We start from the raw sequence: 19,750 nt of genomic DNA, 5'->3' as shown, positions 1-19,750 counted from the left end.
ATATATGTATGCACAGTTGCCTTGCAGGCAGACCCCGTAGAAAGGCTTTTCATATCCAGAAACTCAGGTACATTTTCCAAAGGATATATATAGCTACTCTCATGCTCCAGCGAGAGTTCTTTGTTCCATTATGCTTTGCTCGGTGTCCCTACTGAATGCTTTATCAGCCCCAATAATGGTACCAAAGACGGTCAATATTCAATGTTTATTTGCAGATCCTCCCTGGAAAATACTGGACTATTATTTTACGATGTTCAGTGATATAATCACTTATATTAATTAATCAAAACACAACATACTACTAACATTTGATTAAAAAGTTGTTTTAGTCATTCAGCTTGCTTGTCTCAAAGGACTTGGAGGACTGTATTTATTATACCACGTTGAGCGCAATGTTCATTCACGGAACACAATTTGCAGATTTCTTGGAGGTGCAGGGCTCTGCCCAAATGTTATAAATATCTTTAAAATAATGCCTTTTCACATCAACTCATGGAATAATGAGAAAAATGAAGCTTATTATAAATATCCATATGAAATATTCCAGTGAAAATTACCTGATTGTCATTTTAATTCCAACTTGCTGAATTGCTGTAAGGTTTTTAATCTCCATATTTACATCAGCTGAAAACAAAGAGGGGGAAAAACATACAAAGGCTATATAAAAATTATCATAATCATTTTAACTAAAATATAAGTACACTTACCAATGTTCAGCTAAGATATATTTAAAAAGAGGGAAGAAAGCAAGGAAGCAATATATTTTTATATATTATGCATGAAGAGAAATTTAATTTTTATTATCTCAGTAAAATACACATTTAACTACCTTTGGCCTTACTTTTAACAACTGTACTCGGTACAACTTCCAATTTTAAGTTAGATATAAAGGACTATTAAATCACAGTTTACTTCTCCCAGAGTAACTATATAAAACAGTATGAGCAAAGCTACTCGTGGAAGAAATGGATGTGCAAAACAATGTTTTGATTATTATTCCAGTCATGTATTCTGAGCAAATATTTGTATGCTGTATATGCTGTTATTAATTGTGTTGCATTTTGTATGCAGTTTGCATTTTGCAAAGTTTGTAATTTAAATCATCAAAACAATCTGAAGGAGAACTTTCACAATTAAATATATATAATAGGATCTTATGACTGAATCCGTGCTCCAGCATGGGTCATACTTAAATACAATTCTTAATAGCCTCAAAACATGTCCCTTTTAATTGGCCCTGTTAATCTTACTGTTTCTTTATCCTTTTGCAAAACAATAGAAATTAGGCCCTTATACAAGGAAGAAGCCCTCCTACAACCAATCAAAACTTTATTATGGTCAGAACACCAGCATAACCTCCTACAACTGTTTTGCAGTTATGATGCATAGAAAACATACTTTGTTTATTTGTGCTATGTTACTTGATTTTAAAAAAATTGATGTGAGATTAGTTTCATTAGAAGTCTCAAATTACTGTAGGTTTCAAGATTCATAAAGAAGACCATTTTTCTTGAACAAAGGTTGGAGTACCTGTGAATTATCAGAATAAAAAGTGAAACAATAAAGCAGAATAAATAGTGTGCCCTACAGTAGCAGCTCCCAAGCTGTCTAATTCAAGAAAAGGATTTAAAGAGGAAGTCAATGAACCTAGTTTAAGATGAAATAAAATAATGCAAAACTGATATTAGTCAATTTTAAAAGAAAAAAAGTGATTTTTTTTGTTCTATAAAGTGATAACTGCCAGGATTTCAGATATATTCTTAAGAACTCATGCACAAACCTTTTAATAATCATTGTGCCTTTACAAACAACCCCTAATCCTCCTTAATTCTGAAATCCTGAGCAAGGTAAGAAGGCATTCTGCCTGACTGACATGCATTGTAACATTTAGCTTCATTTTCTTTTTACAGTCAGAATTGACTTCTGCCTTTATGCTATATAAATAGTAATCTGATAGTCAGAAGTGTATACCAGGTGATGTTGATACCAATACATTATTATTAATTCCTTGACTTGATTTACCCAAAGACATTTCTTTGGATATAGCAGGTCTCCAAACTTGGCAACTTTTAAGACTTGTGGACTTAAAGCTGCCAAGTCTGGGGACTCCTGGGATATAGGAAGGATCTTCTTCTGAGTAAGGGAGCAGGGAAGGCTACTTGTCCTACACGAAAGCAGTTTATTACATTTGATGAAATACTTTTGAACTAGACCTTGGCAGAATGGAGCCGAATGTCTTGAAACTATGTTATTTATTAAACCACTCTTCAACCTTGAATATCACAGCAATATCTAAGAAACAAATCCAAAGTTCACTGGAATACAGTCCAATAAAATGAAACCATGAAATATTTTTTTCTATTTTCTGCCTCAGGCAGAGACTGGTGTACCTTCAAAAAGGGAAGAATGAAATATCCTTTCAAAACCTAGGAAACTTCAAAGCTCCCTACACTGTTGAAGAACAATTTCTCTCAGGCTCCAATTGGCTTCTTTGAAACGGAGGACAAATGACTTATTCCTTACAATCAATCATATGATTACCATGGAGAATTTACCAACAAGAATATTCCTCATATTCTTTTGCAAGCTTGATAGTAGTAAGCAAAAAATATAATTGAATTATCTCTTCTTCACATGATTTAAAGGAAGCCAACCTTCTCTCATTTTTGTCTGCTCTGTCCATTTCCTACTAAAGGGTATTTATGATGGAATACCAGGAACTTCTCTCAATGGTAAGGAAGTTCTACATCAGGGGTATCCTACCATGGCACCTTAAGACTTGTGGACTTCAACTCCCAGAATTCCACAGCCAGCCATGCTGCATTCTGGAAGTTGAAGTCCACAAATTTTAAGTTCCAAAGGTTGGACACCCCTGCTCTACATTTTGATGTAAAAGAAGGAAGTTTTCATATGCTAAGAAAGTCCATTTCACAGTGTTGGATACCTAGTGCAACTATGATTTTCCTGACAAAGTTCAGCTAGAGATGGGTAGAGTGAAATTTAATACACTTTTTATAGCAAAACACCCAAATTGGAATTTCCCTGACTATCATAAGCTATAAAGACATTTAAGTCTGTAGGTTGTACACATTTCCAAAGTCTGTAACTTACAGAGCAGAGAGAATGGCCTTGAAGGACAGAAGGAAGAGTTGTACTATGGCAAGAGTCAGATAAGTGGAACTTGAGCCTAGACCAAGTAAATAATTTGAGAAAACAACTCAGACAAGCTCTCCCCTAGTTCAAATTAAGATAAAGTGTGGGAGTGGGGAAGCACATTCACTTGCAAGATGTTGTTACTATAGCTATTACAATAAATTTAATCCTGATCTATATGGTACCAATTTCTTACTCTGATCTACCTTGTAGGACTGACAGTAGTGCAGAAGGAACTTCACAATAGAATTCAACAGAGCTACTGCTCTGGGATAGAAGCTGTTTTTCAGCTTGTTTGTCCTTGTTTTTATTATTCTGTACCGTCTGCCAGATGGTAATAGTTCAAAAAAGGGGTGCCCAGGATGAGATGGATCTTTGAGAATGTTTTGAACTTTCTTAAGGCAGTGGGAGCTATAAAGCTCTTCCAAAGAGTGAAGAGAGCAACCAATGATCTTCTGGGCAATGATGTTAACCCTTGGAGTGCTTTCCTATCTACCACTGTGCAATTGGCAAACCATACAGAGGTGTAGTAAGTTAAGATACACTCTATGGTGCAGCGGTAGAAGGTCACCAGCAGTTTTTCATTCAGTTGTTGTTTTCTGAGAAGTCTCAGGTAGTATAATCTCTGCTGGGCCCTTTTGACCAGTGCTGCAATGTGAGCGCCCCAGGTCAGTTCTTCTTTTATGGTAATACTCAGAAACTTAAAACTGGCCACTTGCTCCACTTGGTCTCCATTGATAAGCAAGGGCTGGATGTCTGATCTGTTCTTTCTATAGTCCACTATAAGCTCCTTGGTCTTATTGGTGTTGAGGACCAAGTTATTGTCTCCACATCACAAAAACAACCGATCCACCTCATCTCAGTAGGCAGACTCATCCCCCCTCTGGAGATGAATCCCACCACTGTTGTATCACCTGCAAAATTGGTAATAGTATTACTAGCGTGAGTGGGAATGCAGTCATGCACATAAATAGTATATAGAGTAAGGGACTCAACACGCAACCCTGTGGTGTACCAGTGTTAAGAATAAGGGCTGAAGAGGTATGATTACTAATCTGACCCTTTGTGAGCGGCCAGACAGGAAATCCATAATCCAAAGGCAGATTGAATAAGAAAGTCCAAGATCCAGAAGTTTAGACACTAGTCTATGTGGAAGAATTCTGTTAAATGCAGAACTAAGATCTACAAAAAGCATCCTCAGATAACTCCCCCCCTCCCCCCGTTGTTCTAGATGAGTCAGAGCAGCATGAATGGCTATAGCATCCTCTGTAGATCTATTTCTTCTGTATGCAAACTGGTGTTTATCAAATGTATGTGGAAGACCAGAAATGATGTGCTGGCAGACCAATTTCTCAAAGCACTTCATGATGATAGGAGTGAGTGCCACTGGTCTGTATTCGTTGAGATTATTGATAGGGAACTTCTTTGGCAGAGGAACAATGGTGGAAGTCTTCAAACAAGATAGAATAGTGGACTGGGATAAAGACCGATTGAAGATCCTGGTAAAGACTCTAGCCAACTGATCAGCAGAGTCTTTAAGCACTCAGCAAGATATAGTTTATACAGTTTCCATAGCTCATATCTTGGAGGAAATGATGTCATATTTTTATACATAGTTTTACAAATACATTCTTAAAATCCGATGAGCAAACTGTACAAAATGGATTGTGTCAAATCAACACAGATCAACAAACTCAGTTTTCCAGTACTTGTTTGAGTTCATAGTGCAAGAACTTTTACAATCTTTTAAATCCCTATCCATGACTACAAGAGTAAGAAATGTAGAAAGATTCACCATAGTATATTCAGATTTCAACCCCAATCAACAAGGACCTCATGATAGATCACATAATGTGAAATAATTAAAATTAAACATAATTTTTAAAATCACATATGATCGGTATAAAAGATTTGCTGTAGAATCATATCTGAAGAATTAAAAATTACAAACTCTAACATTTTTTTGATGATATTTACAGATGAACACTATTTTGGGCAAAGCTGAAGGCATTTCACAACTTTAAAAAATTACTGTAGGTTATGCTTGATGGTTTAGATGTTATCACTACCTTAAAATGGAAAATAATATGTATGATTTACTCTAGATATAAATAAGGCATATTCAGCTTGAATACTAACATAGCATTAAGTTAGCCAGCATATAAAAACCTCTCTTCACAGTGATATAAATAAGTCTTTGGCAAGACTGTTTCAAGGACGGGGGTGGGTGGGGGGAATTAACACCAAAAGTGCAGATCTTTTCTTTAGAGAATGTAGTTAATCCCAACCAATCAAGTCATAACCATACAAATGAAAATACTTGTAGAAGTCAACAAAAGGAAAAAAAATACTCTGAAAAACTAATTTCCAAAGGGCAAAAAGCATTATATTTTATAAGTATGTGATTATTGCTGAGTCTTGTGATAAAATGAAATGATAAACAAGGAGTTTGTCTGCTTAAAAGCAACAGCAGTTTCATTGCTGTTTCATTCACTGACTTGTGCCTCAGTTTTCTCAGGAAAAAAAGAGGCCATTACTTTAATGGTTCCCCAAAGCCTTGGTCTAGGAAGGAGGTGGCCATGTATACCTTTCTTCCACAAGACTGGGGCACTTTAAAAATTCTTTCACCAATCACCACCAGTTGCAGAGTTGCATTCTATATTAGCTGAAATTTGAGTGATATAATACAATACTTCAATTTTGAGGTAATAAAACCATGAATAACTTTTGCCAGGGATATCTCGCAGCACTAAAACATTCCCAGCCTCCTCATATGCCAACCAAGGAGCACCATTAATAAATGATAGGCAAACAAGATATTCAGATATTCATTGTTTGGAAGATTTATTTCCTAATTTCTTATTTTGTTGATGCTCATTCAGTCACTTTTAACTTTTTGTGACTTCATACACATACTCTAACCAGAGTGGTTTTTAACTGATTCTTCACATTCTTACGAGCTCATACTTATATCATACAAATCTTCTACCTAAATGTAGCTTTGCTTGAAAAGAACACAATTTAATTTCAGTGCTCTCTATCCAATGATGTCAATATGTTGAATTCTCTTTTATCTTTTGTTAGATATCTGCTACTCAATTTCCATGCCAAACTCTATTTCCTGCATTGTTCTGTATACTGAGACCAAATGTTCCTGTTATTCCAGTTGCTATTTTCCTTTCAGAGTTAACAGTATTATAATTAGAAGGACATTACTACAAGTTGCCATAGAGCTGTTCAACTTCTGTTTCCTCTGTTTCAATGGTTAGAATGCAATTAATTGCCTTGAACTCAAACTAGATTCATTCTGGGGGCTGAATCTGAGCGCTTTTTTGTTAATAAAGATGGCTATCCCACTTCTTCTGTGATTTTTGTGATATGATAGATATGATTCTACAGCAAGTCCTTTATACTGATCATATGTGATTTTAAAATTTATGTTACATTTTAAGTATTTTAGCTTATGTGATCTATCATGAGGTCCTAGTTTATTGGTATTGAAATCTGAATATACTATGGTGAATCTTTCTACATTTCTTACTCTTGTAGTCATAGATAGGGATTTAAAAGATTTGTGTATGATGAACTCAAATAAGTACTGGACAACTAAGTTTGTTTATTTGATTTCACATGATCCATTTGGTACAGTTTGCTCATCAGATTGTAAGAATGTATTTGCAAAACTATATATAAAAATATAGTGTCATTTTCTTCAAGATATGAGCTGTGTACATCATATTTGAACACCCTCCTGCAGTACTGTCAGCCCTACAAGATATATCAGAGTAAGAAACTAATGCAAGAGAACACTGCTATATTGCCTATTTCAATCCATTTCAGTCTTGATACTTTTGCTGTGATGGTAACAAGTTCACCTTGGTTTACAGTTCTGACATTCCATGAATCAATGCTCTTACCTCTGCAACCTCAAACTTTTCTCTCTCTCTCTCTCTTGGAATGTCAAGAGCTGGACATTCTTTTGGATTTAATCCAGCCATATCATAAACACTAGTGCTGCTCATATATACAGGCTCTTCTTCAATTGCTTGTTGGAGACCTTTCAACCTTGGGGGAAGTCATGTTGGCCTTGACTTAATTTAGAGTGCCCACTTGGCCCTTTTATCGAATAGCAGAATGTGTTGCCATTTCCCTCTTAGCTTTTCTATAATATATTCATCATAGGTTTCTTCAGGGAATGTATACGGTCAACACTATAGCTCATGGTGTCACTGCAGCGCACAAGCCTTTTCACCATTGCAACGTAATGATCCGTGAAGAAAACTACTTATTAAATATCCTTTGATAAGGAATGAGAAAACGTGCCAACTCAAATAAATTGGTTAATTAAGTGTGAAACTGGTGTTCAAACCATATATTTAAAATAGAAATAGAGACTATAACATTTAACGTTATCTCACAGTTATAAAAGTAAAAATAATTCCACAATACAGAATATTAGTACATATGCACAAATAACAATAAGTAATAATAAAAATACAGTAGAGATCTCAGTATTAAGTAATAAAATAGAGGGCATTATTATGTAACAAATTATTTTACACGTTTATCAATACTATATCCAATTTTAGAAGTAAAATTTAAGCAACATTATTTTTATAAACATTAACATTTTAGGAAACATAGTTAATATTGATATAACTTTTTTAATTTTTTTCTTTATTGTTAAAGGCTTAAGTTATCTAATTCAACCTAGTTTCAATACAATTTCTTGCTTAATCATGGCAATTGGGTCTGGAATATCCATCACTGAGCGATGTGGCATCTCTTAGCAATAGTAATCACTTACCAGTGCTAAGCAGGAATTGAGTGTTCTTAATTGAGGACATCCTGTGACTGGAACTTGCAGCTTTCTGCAGCTTTCAACAAGCAAAGTCAATGGAGAAGGTGGTAGAAAAATCGTAAGTCCTGGAGGGCTTGCAAGCAAGCTAGTGGGCAGGTGAATACTATGAAGTCCAGATGGGTGGGTGGGGCACTGCAGCACCATATGAATATGGGCAGGTAGAGTCCAGTGGCACCAGTATAAGTGAACAGAGGATGAGATGCTACAGCACTACTTGAGTAGTAGCAAGTAACGAAGGGGTGCTGTGGCACTACACAAGGAGAAAGGTGCGTGCTATAGAATATATGTGAGGTGTTGCAACCAAGTATATACTACTGAGTGCAAGATCCCGGAGTTCTCCAGAGCAGGAAGAGAAGAAGCAGTGCGAGTAACTTACAGGACCAACTTGCAACCTTCCCCATTGACTTTGCTTTTGGAAGCTGGCAAGGAAGACTGTAAATGGTGATCCAGTTGACTATGGGGACATTGCAAGTATTCTAAGTTGACAACCACTCAAATCACAATCATATGAAGGTGGGGCTGCTGTTAGAAGTGCTGTTAGAAGTTAGAACTGCTGTTAGAAGTTAGAAGTGCCATTTATTCAGCACCATTGCAACTTAGAACCATCAGTGAATGAATGGTTCTTAACCAAGGGGTACCTCTAATCTTTAGTCAGTACTACATAAAAACCACTGTACTCAATAATGTATTAATAATAATACAATCTCTTTGTGTATGTGATGTTTGTGTGTTGATGTGTTTGTGTGTATGTATGTATGTATGTATGCATCTCTGTGTGTGCATGTGTGTGTGTGTCTATAAAAATCAGCCAATGAGGAAGGTATGCTCCAGTTTACTTCTTCCTGCCACTCTAGTAAGACATGTAAACCTAATAAGCATTTTTGAAGTAACAGAGTTCCACACCTGGGTTCCCACCCACCCCAAATATTTTAATTTAAAACTGGCAGATATAAATTAGCTTCACTAATTTCCCCATATACTAAGGTAGAAGCCAGATGGATACCACTGAGGGAATAGAAATAGAAAAAGGCAAAATTTCCTCCCATATATACATAATGCAACTTTCATTATTTGAAGCTAGGAGACATGCTCAAAATCATACGCAGCTCAATATTTTATTTGGGCAGAATATAAAGGTAAGTCATCCAAGTCATTTATACACTTTCCCATGGTAACAAGCTGTATTCTCACTCAGTTGGATACAAGAGTACTCCTCCAGATCAATACTGGCAGGCAATCCTGAGTTAACTCTTTTTTATTACCATTAAAAACTACATTTATATAAATGTCAATATATGAGCTTCCTTCACATTTAAAACTCTCACCAAAATTAATGTGATTTGCACATTTTAATGGATTCAAATCCCGAGAGATTTCAGAACAGCTGGATGAACAGTGTTATTTTAATTTTAATCACCCAAGGGTTTAGAAAGCCACTGTAATTTAGGGTAATCAATTTCTCATTTCCAGAAACATGATAACATAGAATATCAATGCATTGTCCTGAAACCCACTTCCATATCAGATTGATTCTATTCCCCAGAATGCTAAACTCAAGTCTTCTCATGCTCCTTGCATTTTGATACTTAGCCAAGGTGTTTTATGTGCTTGGATTTGAGAGATGGCTGTACTAGGCAATCTGCTGACATTGCAAATCTCAAATCTATCAGATTTCTTTAAAAATAGTAAGTCATTCTAAGATTTTTTTTACATTCTGTTATTCTATCTGGGTTTCTTGTATCTGCTATTTCTTGTATCTGCAATAAACAATTCAGTATTTCTATACTTTAATAGGGAAGAGTAGACAGACATATTGCAAGTATCTAATTAATAACTGTTTAATAAATTTAGTTGAAATGTATTGTTTTATGGTAATCTAGAAATTGAACTTTTGGCTCAGGTGATATTACTCATATAAAATTAACATTCAAAACAATAATCATTCTGTTAATATATATTTATACATTATGTTTGTATGCTATATTTTTGGTTTGGGGGCCAAGAATTAAAAGCAGCCAAAGCAATATAGGCACTAAATAAATCAATCACATCAACCTAAGCCAGAAATGCTCTCTCCACAGCTCCATTTAGCTTCAAGAGAGAAGCTTGAACAGGAAAATGTCTTTCTTTTAGTTCACTAATGCAGGCAAAATAATAATATTGGAAAATTACCTTCATATACCTTGCTGCTGAAATAATGTTCTGATGGTATTTCAAAGAGGTGCAACACGGTTTTTTCAATTAATTCTGCCAAATCTGCAGTAAGACAAAATGATTAAAGCAAGAGTACCATAAAATAAAAAACAGAACCAAAGCAACAACTAAATTAAAGCATATAGGTAAATAAAGCAATTTGAACTGCATGTTTATTCATACTTGCAGAGCAAAAACCATTCAAAACTTACATCTAGTTTTGTATTCATAATATTCCCAATTTAAATTAAAATTTTAATGGCTTCACTGACAATCTATTCAGTGTAAACTGAAAGCGAAACATTTGTTATGCTTAGATTCTCCAAGGATTGCTTCAGACAGTTTTAGCATAAGGAAAATTAGCTGTAATTACATTCACTGTCTGTTTGTCTACTGAGGACAAAAGTTTAGCTTTCATTTTGATATAAAGGTCAGCATATTTCAGAGTTTGTGATAAACAGCTCTAGGTCAGCCATCCACATCTTTTTTCATAAAAAGTAACTTTCCAGACAGAGTTCTTTGAATTGAGCAAGATTACCTCAAAGGCGATAAATTCCATATGAATTTTTGCCTGAAGTAATGTCTCTATGCTAAACGTTATAGGGCAAAAAAAAAAAAAAGAGTATCTGCAATGATATTTTCTTTCAGTATAAGCAAGATCCTTTGATTGTCCCATTAATATGGCTTTATTATGAATGGTAGTAACAAAAGTTTGACAATTAGACTGATCACTGCTTATTCTCATATATAATCACCAAATCTAATAGACAACCAGGAATAGATATTCATAAAATGTACTAAAATATTCTATGTTTTCATTTTAAAAAAAATGTGAATATGGATACTGATAATATGGCAAGCCAACTTCATTTTTAAAGAAATATATGCTCTTTATTTATAAAAAGATGTGTGATGCGTTTAATGAATCACCAATCTTTATATATTCTACTGTAAATTGAATGTGATATATAGATGTAGATCAGGAGTGTCAAACACGTGGCGTTATGGTGGTGTCAGCTGACGTATTGAGACTTTTTCCCCTTCGCTAAACCAGACGTGTGGGTGGCCAGCCTGTGATGCATCTGGGCTGTCGGCCGCAAGTTTGACAGCCCTGATGTAGATGCTCCAAAACATTTGAACAAGGCACTTCGTAATAGGCAGAAATGCTAAGGCCTTTTCTTCAAATCATTAAGGCAGCCATATCTTTTACAAGGTATTTTGAAAACAACAAAACTGCTTTAATCATTCAAATATAAACACTTGTTTATGTGTTTGAGTTATAAGGCAACTCATCTGATGAGTCTCATTAAAGCCAGGATCTGCCCTAAAGAATGCTTAAACAGGGAAAAACATTACATTTCACTTAGGTGACCAAGTTAAATGTAACCTCAAGAATGTCCTAGATTTTTCTTCTGGTTCTCACATAATCTCATAAAAATAATGGCCAAGAATCTGCAGTTTACAATGGATATCCAGATCAATTCAAACTTTTATTAGGATCTATTGTCAGAAAGTACAGCAATAAAATACAAAGATCTGTAATGATTAATAAAACTTTAATTACATAAAATATTATTGGAGTAAATGTATTACAAATTGCAGTTTACAATGGGTATCCATATGTTAAAAGACATAGATACTCAGAACATGCCCTGAAATGGAAGTCATGATTGTAGCCCATCCAGTTTTTGTACTTGAAAAGAAGGAACCAAATAAGCATTTTCTGCAAATGCAGCAAAACAGGGTTTGGGAGATAGGAACATATCCAATCTATCAAAAGATGGAAAGTAATCAAAATGTCCAAGTTCTGCAGTAGATCATGCTTCCAGTGTTTTTCAAAAAAGAACTTCAGGCTGAGGAAATTAGCTTTAGAGATTGTATTCGGTATGAGGTTACAAGGCAAACTTCCAGCAGCTCTTTTTACCGCTTACTGATGGTTCAATATTGAAATATAACAATTTCTAGCTTTTGCTAATCTATTATTTCTATTTCTATATTTATTCTCACTGAATAATAGGAAAGCCAATCTAAGAATCAGATGGAGAAATAAATCAAATTAGTCTCACCTGATGTTCTAATGAAATGTTCTGTGACAACTTTATTGGGATATCGTATTTGAATGCTGTTTGTCGGTGTTATTCATATTTCTCAATAATAATCTGGGCGTTCACTTTTTTGGGGGGGTTATTGCTTCACATAACTGAGGACACATTCATGTTAAATTTATATTTAACAAAAAAATAAAGAGAGATTAGTATAGATCTATTTTCAGCTATTTAGCTCTCATCAGCTAGCCTCCTGGGATTTGAACCCAGACTCCTTGCATATTAGTTATATTAACCTCTAAGTCATGGGCTTTCCTGGTTTTGTCAGTTATACCAGGGAAGAGATTAAGTGTTTTTTATCAGGGCAATCTGGTCTATCCAGATATGGGATGGAGCATATGGCCCTTGTCCTAAGTTATGCCTACATTTCCAAGAGATGGATAAGTTACAGGATGGTTAGTACAATCCTGAAATTCAACAGAATTTCTGCTTAAAAGTGTCAAAAATGGGAAACCAGTTTGTATTAATTTTTTAAAAAGTATTCTTTAAATAATAATCATGTAAGTGGTTCCAGGAATGAATCATCAATCAATTTCTCACACCCCAAAGTGAACTCCCAGATATATTATTGAGAAATATGAATAACATTGACAAACAGCATTTGAATACAATAACTCAATAAAGTTGTCACAGAACATTTCATTTTAGAAGCTAAACAATTTTCCTTAAGTGCACAATGTTGCTATATGTAATATAATTTTCCTTCGTGCAATTTGGTCTCATGGGGGTTTGCAATTTTTTTTAAAAAAAATGGAAAGAAGGCCTACATGAAGGAGTTCCTGAAAAAGAAAATGCTTGCCTTGTCCAACATATCCTTATCAAAGCTGGAACACACAATGCCTAAACAGACGATACTTCTGGTTTGGGTAGGCACATCTGCTTCAGGAATGAGAACTTCGTTGCCACAACAGGGCTTTTTTTCCCTTTCTCGCGAGGCAAATCTAAGTTACCCTGCACTGGTCCAATATCTATACAAAAGTGTAATCATTTGGAAAATGCTAGTCCTTTTTTAAGCATTGAATGTATGTACAGAATAAAAAGTTACCCAGAAATACTTAGTGGATTCAAACTTTCTTTAAAGATGAAAATGCACACAACTTTTTTTTTCAGAATTATAACTTCCTTTCCAATGTTGCTTAAAGACTGGAGGGCTTTGTGGCAGTGGTGAAATTCAACCACCTCCCTACCCCTCAGGAGAGGTGGTAGAGACTATTTGAATCAATCGGCCCCACCCATGCCTGCCTGCCTTCTTCCTTTTAGAGACTGAGTCCAACCCCCCCAAGCCCGCCCACCTTCTTTCTTTTAGAGACTGAGTCCCACCAAGCCACGCCCACCAAGCCATGCCTACAGAGCTGGTAGGGAAAATTTTTGAATTTCACCCTTGCTTTGCGGGGATCTCAATCTGAAGACCATGAGGATGAACACCCACATAATCCCTGTCAATTACCTCATAATTCAAATCTGACTCTTTCCAAGATTCTCTTGGCCTTCCTAAAGGTTCTCAAAACCTAGCTCTGCCAATTGGCTTAGGGCCCCTAAAGAAAGTCCCACTTTCACCCCACTGTGCATCGGTTCTTAATTAACCAATTTTTGTTAATTTTTAATGTTTTAACATTTTAATGTTTTATATTCTTGTTTTTAGGATGTTGTAAGCCACCCAAAGCCACTTGACAGTGAAGTGGCGGCATATAAATTTAATAAACAAATAAAATAAATCCTATAGCCGTTTCAGAGGGTAGATGCTGGATCTTAGAGAAAGGTGCAACTGTTTTAAGAAATTCCTTAGAAATACTATGTGCGTGCCCATTGCTGGCTCTTAATCACATTTTGCCCTTCAAATTTGGATTTCTGCACGGTCCTCACATGCATTTATTTCTCAACTAGTATTTCTTTGTCATTTCTTTTAGTTGCTGCTGCGAGCAAAGAAATATATCAGCCTTCACATTTTGATGTAAACATGAGTAAATATTCTTAAACTGTTTTTGTTTGTCATCCCAGAAAAGTCTTTTGGATAACTGATATCACCTATTTTAAACCCAATTGAGTTGATTTCCTTTCAGTTAATTAATTTTAAAAACCAAGAGTTGCGATTTTCATTTTTTTAAAAAATTAAGTAAATGTTTTCCCTGAAAAGGCTTACATGTTTTTATATTCGTCAGGCTACACTTGATTGACATTATTCAAGGCAAAGTGTAGGCTGGTGCTATACTATGAACACACAAATTAGCGGTGCACACTGTGCTCTAACATATTTTGAAAGCTTGCCTAAATACACTTTTAGAACTGCTAGACAAACAAGAGGATTAAAAATAGAAATGTGCTATAATGCAAGCCTTACATTAAGGATATTTTTCTTATACAATCAGAACTTGCACATGGAAGGGATATCATTCAACAGGCTAATGGGTGCGAGGAAAAGACAGGAAAACACAGCAGAGTGTGAGAGAAGGAAGAGGAAGAAAAGGAAACAGCAGCTGGGAGTGAAAGAAGGCAGTAGTAGGCTGAAGATCAGGTGTGAAGTCCAGCCTATGGCAAAACTGAGAGGTGATAGATATGTCAGAGATAGGGAGTGTGTATGTGCAAAGTTGCCTTGGAGGGCCTTTCAAGTCCCAAGTTTTGCACTTTGGTTCTATCAATTCTCCCCCTGTAGGTTTAAAAGCTTGTATGCTTATCATTTTGGTGTAGTGGTTAAGATACTGGCTTAGAAACCAGGAGACTGTGAATTCTAGTCCCATCTTAGCATGAAAGCTAGCTGGGTGACTTTGGCCCAATAATTCTCTTTCAGCGCAATTCACCTCACAGGATTGTCGCTGTGGGAAAAATAGGAGGAAGGGAACTTACATATGTTCACCACTACTGGCGAGCTATTTATAAATAAAGGCAGGATAAAAATATGATAAAATAAATAAAGGCAAGGCAACCAAACTCCTGGCTACACTGGAAGCAATGCAAGCACCAGAATCAAATTAGTAGAGACAGTGCATTTCCTCCTCTTTTTTTGATACTACTACTCTGGATATGTCTCACTAAACTCTTTTCATTTTTCTCTGCAACCAAGTTTTAAAAGTGAAAGTAAATCCAGCTGGGCTTCTTGCTTCCTCCCCTCAAAATTCACATTCACACAAAGTGAATCCTTATGCACCCTACCTTTGACCTTGGAACCAACCATACTTCTACATCCTTCCCAACGTAACACTAACCTCCAAAATAAATTTCCATCAGATAAATAACATTTGGATATCAAGACTTCCTCTTTAAAATCCTACAGACATATCACGCTGTGTTGTGAGAGGTATTAATATAAGTAAACAAAGAAAAGTTAGTGGTTTTGGATAAAAATATGGAATTATGGACTACAAAATGTATTTCTGACTTCTTTTTCAGCCTCCTTTCTCTTGATATTTAGGAGATTCATAAAGGTGCATCTAAAGGGGTGGGTTTTTTTTATTAATCTATTTCAGTATTAGTAGTGACATTGCTTTTAATGTTTGTTTTTACATTTTCTTTTTTAATTTTTAAATCCTGTCAGTCTCCTTGAACTTTTACCTGAAAAGAGTATTTGTATATAAATAAACAAAGAAATAGACTTACTGGCTCCACTTATGACATCTGGTTTCTTTTGCATGATTTCACAAAACTGCCTTTGAACATTTTCAAGCCATCCTGTCTGTTTATTTGGGTTTTTTAATACAGATAAAAGTTTGCTAACATCGTCATCTGAAACAAAGATGAAAATACCATTGCAATTCTGAAAGTGGTAAAAAGGTCTCTTGCTAGGACTATTCTGTTGTCCTAAAATTTGAAGAAAAGGGTTTCTAGACCATTTAAACAATTATTTTAACTGTGCAATCAGGTCTAACTTGAAACTGGGAAAGTACAGCTATAATTATCAAAGTTTTTTTTAACCAAGTATCTCCAATAAACTGAGAACAGCAGATAAGTTTCAAAAAGGGAAAGAAGGATATATAATAAAGGCAGAATTTCCAAATAACCCAAATTTGCAAGGAAAGAATTAGGAAACTTAAGGCTTAGTATGATTTAAAGCTTGGGTGTCCAACTTTTTGGCTTGCCTGGGCCACAATGAGTGAAGATAAATTGTCTTACACCGATATAAAATATATCATATAGTTAAAGTACATAAATAACAAACTAGTATTTTTTTTAATCTTTTTTTAACTATCTTGTGGGGCTGCATTAATAATTGTCTAGGACCATAGGTTGGATACATCTGATTTAAAATTTGCTAAGAATGCCAAAAATAACAGAAAAGGATCCTTTGGACATGTGCACAAAAAGAGGAAAGTTCAAGTAAGAATTAGTCCACTGTTTGGAGAAGATGGCAAGATGGTGACAGGCAACAGGGAGAAGGCTGAACTGCCTACTCCCCATCTTGCATCTGGTAATGATAGCACCATTGCAATGGTGATGTTATCACCAGAAGTCAAGTTCAATGCTGGTATGACTGATAGAATATCTCCTATCAAAGGCATCAAAGTCAGTGTGTTTAATTCGGAAATGAAAAACAGTCAAACTCTTTTAACATGAAATTCAAGAAAGTGGTCCAATTCTAGCAACTGGAATTAGATTGATTTTTCACCTACACGTAGATGAAAAAGGAGTTATAGTCTGTACAAATTGATATAATATTTAGTCACTGTGAAATCACTAAGTCATCAAAGAATGAAATATTTCCTCATGGAAATGAGCATTGATTCTATGACTAATATATGCTAAATTTATTCAGGGGATCATAATTGGGGTTTTGGGATTTTAGAGTTAACCATTTGTCCCCTGTAATTATTCAGAGAGATATGCTAGCTTTTCTAGGTAATATTACAGTATTCACAATTAGGATTATTCTGATAGTTGCAATATGGTGTGTCCTTATCTGTCAAGCTTTACACAGGGACAGGAATATATGGCTGTTCTCCAGAAACTCAGCCTGCATTCATAATAGCAGAAGCTTCACTGGCTGAATGCAACTTGATAAGATGCTTTACTGCAAGCAAGAAAAAAAAATGCATATACTTACCTGCCTGCCTACCTATCTACTTAAAGACTAGCCTACTGCAGAACATAACAATCAGGTTGTACATATCAATCATATCCCTTTCCTATTACCCTTTCAAATCAATGGATCTATGGCCATCCTTTACTGAGAGTCTGGCAGGTATTTGCTCAGTGTTTACACAATACTTCCGTCCAGCTCAGATACTCCCCCGCTTCAGCCTTTGCACTTTCCATGCACGGTGTACTTTCTCATATTACTCCACTCAGATATCACTCCCCCTAGTTTATTTTTTCATCTCAGAAAACATTTAGCATTCTGTGGTTATTGAGAATGTTTATTCTTAGTTTAATTTGGGCTACTTTCAGGATGTATTCCCTCCCAAGGCTGATTCTACTTCTACGAAAAGTTAAGATTCCTCTAAGCATATAAAAGTGATCGTTTTGCTTCCTTGGGGCCTGTTTTAGCTGCAGTCCAGATGAAAAGCCGTCACCTCATATTGTATTTCATTGATAGATGTCATAACCCCCTATGGGAGTCATTATAAAGGCTATCTATCTATTCATCTTTGCAATCTCTAGTCTGACACAATATTTACATAGCTGCTTCCAAATATCAAGTAACTAAAATGGTATCCACATAGTTACAAATCTGATAAACACTGAGGGAGGAAAGCATGGCATATCAATACAGCATGCTGCTAATTCATTCAGATTTGGAAGGAAAAGACTTCTGGATACACTTAAATGAGTAATATATAGTAGGAGAGGGATTTTTGAGTTTCTTTTTACATTTATACTATCTGAGATGGTTTGTTTACACATGCACAATTCCCCCCCTTAGTTTAAAACTATTTCCTTTGAGATGTTTTTAAAAGTTTGTTTAGCAATCTATTGTTTAGAAATGAGCTTATATTGGGTTCCCAGTGATCAAGATTTTTTTTCCTCTTGTCTATATTGATAAGATTTGTGCTACAGTTTGCATATTTCTACCTTTATCTAATATCAGATTGCTATTACCCCATTTCAAATGGATCTTTCCAAATAAAATAATAATTTGCAAATGAGGATAATACTTTTTATTAAACAAAAAATATTCATTTTTTTCTATTCTAATAGTTCATATTTAAACTATTCTAATAGTTTATATTAGTTTTTACTTTTGTTTTTAAACTTTTCAGTAAAATTATATTTTAAAAATGTTTGCTGTGTTCATATTAAATTCAGAGAATAACAAAGTTATTTCCTCTTGATCCAATGCTTATTAACATACTTAAGTATGAAAACAAGATGTTATACCTAAAGAATAATTATATTTCAATCTAAAACAAAAGTATAATAGATACAGATAACTCGATTCTGATCTTCTCCAGGGAATAAATAATCTTGGAACAATAATCAAGTGAAGGAAAATTCCTTGCTTTGCAGAGTTAACAAAGAAAATATTTTATGTATTTGTTTTATTAAAAAAACCTTACATGCTTAGAATCTATGAACTGAATGCAGTATCTGTCTGGACAAGTATCTCCACATGTTCTGTTTCCTTCCATTCAAATTGTGCTTGGTGTGATTGCTACGTTTGTGATAGTGTATAATTCAACACTAAACAGAATCACGCTGCATCTCAATGACAACATACAAGCCAAAAGATAAAAGAAAATATAGTGAATCCAAAAACCTTCCATTACCTCATAAACAATGTGTATATTTCATCTCACATACAGGAATTTCCCCTAAGGAGTGGTTTCAATGTGTAAAAAAAAATATGAAGTTATAAAGATCGCTGAACTACCAAAGAACTACAGAGAATATATACTACTGTAGTTAACATGAAATTGCACCCTCATTAAACAGTGGATACTTTATATTTTTGTAGTGCTTCATATAATCACAATGTACCTTTTCTTGAATGGTTTTTTCTAGGAAATTCAGCAAGATAGCATGCTGGCAAAGGATATGACGAAAACATTGGCCAAGGATATGGATCATCACCCTAAGGAAGAGCACAGAGAAGAAGAAAATTATGTGATATAATTTGTTCAACTCATTTAACTAATTTAAGCTCTCAGTGAATAACAAAGAATCAGTATCTTAATTTAAACATACTATTCTTGGTGCTACACTTAAACTTTATTATTAAAAAGCATATCACTCCTAATTTTATACATTGAGTTGACAAGCAGAAATAGACTATGTTGGTCTATAAAAAATGCATAGATAATTATGAAAGATAATAAAGGAATATGCAAAACAAACACTACATAATGGAAGTATTACAAATCAGTGTTTTACAGATATAATTAATATGTGAAATAGCCAAGACACTCATTATCCATATTACATCTATGTGATGTCAGTCAGCTATACGCTTTAAAGTGATGTTTATTATTTATTTACTCTTTAAATTCTTTAAAATGATGTTAATCCACCT

At 34.8% G+C, this 19,750-nt stretch overlaps 1 protein-coding gene across 3 annotated transcripts in view; it reads right to left on the bottom strand.

Annotated features, from left to right (window-relative positions):
* The window catches only part of TBC1D32 (TBC1 domain family member 32), a 94,669-nt gene that overhangs the window by 17,757 nt on the left and 57,162 nt on the right, over positions 1–19,750 (bottom strand). For 2 of the 3 annotated variants that reach the window (XM_087972643.1, XM_087972648.1), the window contains 4 exons: positions 19,219–19,312; positions 15,904–16,029; positions 10,187–10,270; positions 558–624 (listed from right to left, as the gene is read on the bottom strand). In XM_087972643.1, the coding sequence (XP_087828769.1) occupies positions 558–624; positions 10,187–10,270; positions 15,904–16,029; positions 19,219–19,312 (371 nt within the window). Of the gene's footprint in view, positions 1–70; positions 223–557; positions 625–10,186; positions 10,271–15,903; positions 16,030–19,218; positions 19,313–19,750 lie in introns of those variants that run through there. The other variant, XM_087972653.1, reaches the window with a different exon arrangement.

Source organism: Notechis scutatus, chromosome 1, assembly GCF_049901735.1.
Source record: "Notechis scutatus isolate UNSWTSFEM ecotype Mainland chromosome 1, rNotScu1.2, whole genome shotgun sequence".
In the NCBI taxonomy this organism is placed as follows: domain Eukaryota; kingdom Metazoa; phylum Chordata; class Lepidosauria; order Squamata; family Elapidae; genus Notechis; species Notechis scutatus.
This window is presented reverse-complemented; position numbering and strand designations above follow the sequence as displayed.